General features: G+C 55.9%; 1 protein-coding gene across 1 annotated transcript in view; it reads right to left on the minus strand.

Annotated features, from left to right (window-relative positions):
- PLA2G4D (phospholipase A2 group IVD) overlaps positions 1 to 6,178 on the minus strand; it is a 19,841-nt gene extending 13,663 nt beyond the window's left edge. Inside the window, exons 1-9 of the mRNA XM_037739472.1 lie at positions 6,067 to 6,178; positions 4,904 to 4,998; positions 4,723 to 4,795; positions 4,387 to 4,523; positions 3,662 to 3,793; positions 2,927 to 2,967; positions 2,358 to 2,400; positions 989 to 1,052; positions 470 to 606 (exon numbers count right to left, since the gene is read on the minus strand). Of these exons, the coding sequence (XP_037595400.1) occupies positions 470 to 606; positions 989 to 1,052; positions 2,358 to 2,400; positions 2,927 to 2,967; positions 3,662 to 3,793; positions 4,387 to 4,523; positions 4,723 to 4,795; positions 4,904 to 4,998; positions 6,067 to 6,178 (834 nt within the window). The remainder of the gene's footprint in view (positions 1 to 469; positions 607 to 988; positions 1,053 to 2,357; positions 2,401 to 2,926; positions 2,968 to 3,661; positions 3,794 to 4,386; positions 4,524 to 4,722; positions 4,796 to 4,903; positions 4,999 to 6,066) is intronic.
- Between the last annotated feature and the right edge of the window lie 1,115 nt (positions 6,179 to 7,293).

Here is a 7,293-nt window from a genome sequence, read left to right on the forward strand (position 1 = left end):
GGAGAGGGGGAGGAGGAGAGTGGGAGGAGAGGAGGAGGGGAGGAGGGGAGGAGGAAAAGGCAGCCTTAGAAGGAGCCAGTGGGGTACAGGAGAGCATTTGGCATGTTGGAAGTGAGAGAGGAGACAAGGATGGCTGGCACATTGTGCATGAGGGTTGTGTGAAACAAAATGAGGTGGCAGAGGTCGGTGGGTGCCAGGCTGTGCAGGGCCTTGTGGGCACAGACATCACATTTTATTCTAAGGGTATCATTGGAGGGGCCGCTGGAGGATTCAAAGACTGACATGGCGCAGCAGTCCCATGCCCACCTAACACCTGATGGTCTTCTGTGTCTGCCAACGGTGAGGTGCTTAATTAGCGGAGGCTGACAAGGCCACAGGGGCCTTCGCTCTGGCGGGCAGGGAAGGCAGGGAGGGGCCCACTGCAGCTGGAGCTGCCCAGCCTGGGATTTTAGAGAGAGCCAAGACCCACCCTCAGGCGCCCACTCAGCTCTGTCTCTAGGGCTGCCATGTAGTGGAAGCGGAAGGCAGAGGCTGTGCCCGGGGAAGATGTCTGGGTGTCCTCATAGGACCCCTTCAGCACCAGCTCCAGCTCCAGTTTGTCCTGATCTAGGGAGAGAGAGGGCGGGTTAGCATGACAAGAGCCCGGATCCCCAGCTTGGACTTGGGAAAGTGACACCACCACCGGGACTCAGACCATGCCCAGGAGGTTGGGCCATCATCAATGGCAGTATGAAAAGTGTCTTTCCCAGCCCATGGGGCCTCACAAGCCCCCCACCCCGGACCCTTGCCTTGTGCAACATGCTCTCCCCCAGGTCAGGGGACCGACCTTCCTGCCTAGAGGAGACATGTGGCCCTCTGTGCCATATGGGTAGGAAGGGAGAGGCAAACTCTATCCTGCTGCTGCCTCACACCCTGTGCAGGCTTCCCAGCAATCCTCCTCACTCCCACGTCCAGACAGAGTCCAGGCCTGGTTCCAAGCCGGTCTCACCTGCAACCACAGCGGTGCTCTCTGAGCTGTCCAGGTGCACATCCAGGCTGCACAGCTCTCGGGCCTAGGGGGAGACCACGTCATGGGCAGGGGCCTCTGCAGGGTAAGCTGAGGTCGCCTCATCCTCAACTCTCTGAGCCCCAGTGTCCCAAATCCGCCATACACACAACAAGGAGTGGTGTGGGCTCAGGATGGGACTGGCTGCAGGGGCCCCTCACCCCATCGCCGATCCTCTGCCGCTGCTGAGCCTCAAGTTCTTGAGCCAGGAAGGCCAGGGTTCCACACCTCCCTGCAAGCTCTCCTGGCTTTGCCAAACTTCTGAAACCTCCCAGAGCGCCCAGCCCTCGGACACAGCTCCTTCTTCTCCTGTTTCCCTGTGGCTGGAGTTGGAAGAGGTATTCTACCACAACTCCAAATAATCTAAGCAAGCCGCCCATCCACAGGAGGTTGGACTGCGTGTCCGAGAAACACTCAGAACATCTCCTGGGTGTCCTCTGTGGCCTAACTGAGGGATACTTGCCAAGATGCCCGCCACCCACGCGCCACACAATCACTAAATATGCCCACCCCCTGCAGGTCTCCGTCACCTCATACGAGGCAGTGCCATTGGCGTGACTTTATTTTATTTTTTAACCAGTGTCATGCGATACCATATTTTCATGCATATTTTTAAAAGTAATACTAGCCCATCAGACAGCCCTGGGAGTGAGCGCCTCCTTAACTGCTGGCTCTAGGTGCATTCGCACGTGACCCTGGGCCCACCTGCTCCCAGGTCTGTGCTGCTGATCCGGCGTCACACCGTGATAAAAGCGTGTAACTAGCGCATCGCCTGCTCGCCACCTCGTGGCCACTTTTGGCCACTGCAGCTTCGTGAGCCCATGGTCAGGAGCGCTGACGGGGACTGTCCCCTGTCCCGAGGAGGAGCTGACTGGGCCGCTGAACCTATGGTCTCCCAGGTTGGAAGTAACCGCGCTGGGAGCGCCCTCTGGGCCTCAGTCACTCAACATTAACAACCGGAAGGTGGGCCTGGCCTGCCTGATTTCTGCACCGCTTCCCAGGGAAGCACTCAGTCAATCCCTAGAGCTGTGAGTTCACCGCAGGTGACTAAACACCTTGGGGAAGCACCCCAAAGAGCAGCGGGCTGGACCCTCCTCTCCGCAGAGCCCTGCCTCCCCTCTCTCCACGCATCCTTAGCTCCAGGCCCCTCCAAGACCCACAGCCCCAGGTGACCGCCTGGCTGGGAGGCCAGCGGTGGTTTTACCACGAAGCCCTGCCCCTGCCTTGTCCCTGCTGGTCCACGCCCCAGGCAGCTGTCCTCCCCGCCACGTCTGCTCTGGGGCCCCTTCCCTCACCCTGGGAAGGCACTTACCACAAGGACTTGGTTGGTGATGAGGTTTTCTGGGCGATTCGACCTAGAAAAAGCAAACCTTGCAAAGGCAAATGCTTCTTGTACTGACCTCCCCGTCCCGCCCGTGTGGGGCTTCCTTGGTTGATGCCGAGGGCTCTGTAAGTTCAGGATAAGGTTCAGGGGGAAGGGGAGATGCTTCTGCAGGAGGAGAGGGGAGGGGAGAGAGCAGGGAGAGAAAACATCGGCCTTCCTCTCCACATGTTTTCATTTATAACATTGATAAATTTTATCATAATTATAATACCTATAAATTATAAGAGCTAATATTTATGTAGTACGAAGAGATTGTTCTCCCTGAAAGCATATATAAATTTACAAAGACATGGGTAATGAACCGATATTGGTAAGCATGGTGAAGGAAGTAAGTGGTGTGATATGAGAAGCCCCGCCCAAGACCGGACCTCCCTGGCAGGGTTAGGAGATGAGGAGCAGTCAGGCTGGACTGACCACAGGGAGATCGAGGTCAGGGCCATTTCCTCAGACAGAGCCTCAGTCCTGAGACACTCCCTGGGCTGTGAGATGTTACTCACGTTTCTTCCATCAGGAACTCCACGTCCAGCTCCTCCTCTCCCTGCAATGAGAGAGGATGAGCCAGTCACAGCACTTGCCTATGTCTTCAGAGTTGACACAGTGCTTTTACAGGCATCATCTCATCCTCTCAAGCAGTCTCTGAGGGAGGCACGTTAGTGCAATTATTTCCAATTTACGGAGGAGGAAGCTGAGGTATGGGGCCAGATGTGCTACCTACCCACATTACCCGTGGCTAGTAAGTCTGCAGAGAATGGGTCTCCCTCCCTTGGAGGTCCCAAAACTCTGGGCAAGACTGAGGGGAAGACAAAGAGCACAGCCAAAGGAGGCATGGCCTGCAGGACCCATTTGCTCTTCTTGAGGAGGGCCCAGACCCCAGAACTGCCGTTCCCCCCTCCAGGCTGCAGCAGGAAGGGAGCTGAGGCCTTCACAAAGCAGGCCTTGGTGCCCCCAACAGGAATGATGGAGGCTGAGCTGTTTTGATGGATGTCAGGAAGTTCTCCACCTCCCAAATCCTTCCTCCCACTGGTGGCACAAATCCCTCCATTGGGTGATTCAGTCTATAACTGTCAAGTTAAGCCTTCTCCTTGCTTATTAAAATGTAAATATCTCTGGAAGGGGTTTAGAGTTTTCGGTGAATGAGTTCACCCCAGCAGCCTCCCCACAGGTGGGAGGAACAGCAACTTCCTCAGCCTGGAGTCGGAAGAGGTGGGGCCCCCGGGGACTTCCCCACCCACCTGGGGACTCTGGGAGAAGGTTTTCCGGAGCAGCTTGCCAGGGAGGACTTCTGAGATGTCGTAGAGAACCTTGAAGCAGATGTCATCCTCCGTGACTGAGTCTTCATCATAGATGATAAGCTCCAGAACATTCTAGAAACCAGGAACAGCGACTTAGCCTTTTACCTGCTCAAGTAAGGGCTTGAGCCCCTACTTGATGTCTAGAGCCAGAGATGATCATTATGCCCCACACTTTTCTGTTTCAAAATAAAAAGAACTGTAAAACTTGAAGAAAATCTTCTAAAATTCCTAATTTCCCCTTTCTAATGTTTTTATCAAACATAAATTTCTGTCAAAGAATTCTCTCTTCCTCTCTGTCTCTGTCTCCATCTCCGTCTCTGTCCATGGCTTTTCTGGCTCCCTAAGGTGCACCCTATGGTATGTGCTGGTGACCTTCCACAAGCTCCCACACATGGCCTCATCTCCCCACCGCAGCGACCTACTCAGGAGGGGCTCTTACTGTCTCTGCCTCATAGCTGGGCTTAGAGAGGAACCAGCTGTGGGAGTCGGCCCCACAGCCAGCTGGTGGGAGGACCATGTTCATTCCTTCATGCATTCTCTTGCACACAGCACAGACAGGCCAGGCACAGAGACCCCTTCTCCTGAGAGCTTCTCCACCCCAGGAACCCTCGCATGGAGGTTCGGCCTGTTCACAGGGGAGTGGCCCGGAGTCCCCCGGCCTTCACCTTGACCTGACTTTGGATAAGGAAGCTGAAGGCCTCATTCCACACAGGATGACTGGAGTCTGTGAGCGTCTTGGTCTTAAACTGCATTCCAGGTGCGGTGGACAGCTGTAGGGTCACGTAAGGGTCGGCCTCACTCACTGCCAAGGTTAAGGAAGCCTTTGTGAGGGGGAAGTCCTCACACCCTCTCCACAGGCCATGACAGTTTCCTACCAAGGCCCTGGTGGTCACCACAGGCAGCCAAGCCCAGCCCAGCCCCACCCCAGGGTGCTCATCTGGGCCCTTCCCAGGGCATATGGTCTCCCTGCTCCCACCAGAATGCACAGGGCGGTTACTCACGCAGGTCGGCCCGGCGCAGGTTCCGCGCCTCCAGGACCCTCACGGTGAGCTGCCAGCAGGCAGAGGCCTCCCCCTGAGGAGAAAATCAAACTCCAGAGTCCCTCCCGCATTCCCCCCACCAAGCCTAGAGTCTCTGTGCTGCAGCCCGGGCTGCCCACACCCCTCACCACCCTCCTGGTACTTGGTGGTGCTGACGCTGCTGCCAGGTGTTCCGGGACACCCTCTGGGGACCAATCGGCCTTTGTTCACCTCTGTCTTTGGGGTCACGGTTCTGGGCTGCAGCAGTCAGGGAATAGTAGACCACGCAGGGGTGGAATTTGTGGGACTCCTTCTCCTTCGGGAACAGGCTAACACATGGTAGTGGACAGAGCAAGGAACTGAGGGCCAAGAAGCGGCCGCCACATGGGTCAGTTAGATATCAGCCATTCCCAGAGCTCGCAGGGAGGGCAGCCCACAGCCTCTTGGCAAAGCAAGGGCTATCTTTGGTGACCCTGCTGCCAGCACCCCACCCCAGCCCTTCTGGACAGAAAGCAGGCACATGACTTAAGGGAGGCTGAGCCTCGGCAGCCCAGTCCACAGGCGCTACCCTGGATCTCAGCTGTCTGCACCGTATGGGATATGAATGAGGAAGCTCCGAGAGCATTGGGCCATCACCGGGAGCAGTGGGTGCTGTGGGTGAAAGGCCACTGTATTAAGATGCTGATGAGGCCACGTCAGCCACAGACAGCCCAGGTAAGAGGGAGAAGCTGCTGAGTGGGCAGAAGCTAGAGGAGATGAGCTGAGAGTAGGTGGCAGGAGGGAAAGCAGGCTGTCGGTGGGGCGCGGCTGAGTCCTGCTGGGACAGGGCACTGGAGGGGTCCCCACGCCCCACTGCTGAGGTCCCTGGCACTGCCAGGATCAGGAGGGCCCCGGGGTTTCTGTTCTTCCTGGGCCCTGCTGCTTGGCCTTTTTTGGGCACCTGGCACTAGTTTCTTATAAGCCTCTTTGAAGTGAGGTTACTCAAATGGGTCTGGCAGGGCAAATAGCATTTTTTCCTGTGGGCTGGCCCCAAGGAAGGTTGTTGGCCTTGCATCCTCTTGGAAGGGAGCCTGCCCAGGAGGACCACCTATGGGATGCGTGGACCCAGCAGAAAGAGCCCATGTCCAAAGGGCCATTAGAACAGGGCTATCAGGAAGGAGCACTGCCTGTGCTGGGTAGTGGGGCAGTAGGAGCCCCCAGCCAGGAGGGGACCCAGCAGAGTCACAGGGTGGCAGGACCCCCATGGGGCACCTGGCACATGAAGGCCTATGAAATGCTAACCCCAGGAGCACGCAGTGTGGCAGCCCTGGTGAAGAACCCACAGACCATGTCCATTCCAGAAAAAACCCATGCTGGGGCTTCTGCCGTTCAGCGGCTCTGCCACCAGGTTAGACTCCCCACTAAGTACGATCTTCTCGGACTCGTATGGCCCCTTCATCCGCCATCCCCTGAGGGAGCCAGGAGGCAGTGCAGTGTTAGCCAAGGGAACCTTCAGCATCACATAGCTGGGAGATGATTGTGGCGAAACCAGAGCTGTTTCCTGCTTTGCACCTCCCATGACCAGATCCACACCCATGCATGTGGCTGGAAGTTCTCGGTGCCCATGAGGACTCATCTCCACTCTGCACAGATGCTGCTTGCTAGGGGCTGGCTCATCACCCACCTGACTCTCCACTCCCCACCAAAAACTCTGAAGGACTATGGGCCACAGCAAAGCCACATACCTGGTGGCCCTGCCCTTGCATCTTTCCTTTCTGTGGTTCCATGTCAACATCCCTGTCATTCCAGGCCACTTCCAAGCAGAGCACACGTCACCTCCCCAAGCAAGGTAGACTTGTTTGTCTCTTCTTGGGGATTAGCCCCAGTGCCATCAGCAACATGCCAACTCTATAAACCTTAAGCCTTATAGGGGTTGTCAGCAGCACAGATTTCATGAACTTTGAGACATTTGGCTCCATTTCCTCCCCTCGCTCCGATTCCACCACTGCTGGCCACAGGGAGGTGACGGCTGGGATGCTGGGGCCCTGTGGGGTGTTGAGTTTCAAAGTCCCACTCCAAGATAAGATAGGGGAAGGGCAGGGGCAGCCTGGCCTCACTCCCCTGCTCCCTGGGCCAGGCCAACACTCCACAGGTCCTAAGCGTGTGGGCTGCTTCCCTGGCAGGTTATTTTTCCTAGAGTGAAATCCCAATTCTCTTCACCTCTAAGATCAGCGCTAACATGGAGTGCCCAGAACGTGGTATTATTGTGACAATGATTACTGTGACTGGTCTTTACCAGGGCTTAAAGGCAGACTCTGGAGCCAGATCGTCTGGATTTAAACCATGGCTCTGCCACTTACTTGCTATGTGACCCTGGACAAGTCACTAAACTTCTCTGTGCCTCTGTTTGTTTCCTCATGTGTAGTGGAAATAATAATAGTTTTGACCGCACATGGTACTCTAAGGCTTAAAATGTTAATACTTGCACACTGCTTAAGAATAAAGTAAGCAGTTTCTAGATAACTGCTATCACTATCACTGTTTCTTAAGTATTTGTCATGGTTCCAGGCACTG

Source organism: Cebus imitator, unplaced genomic scaffold, assembly GCF_001604975.1.
Source record: "Cebus imitator isolate Cc_AM_T3 unplaced genomic scaffold, Cebus_imitator-1.0 Scaffold70, whole genome shotgun sequence".
NCBI lineage: Eukaryota > Metazoa > Chordata > Mammalia > Primates > Cebidae > Cebus > Cebus imitator.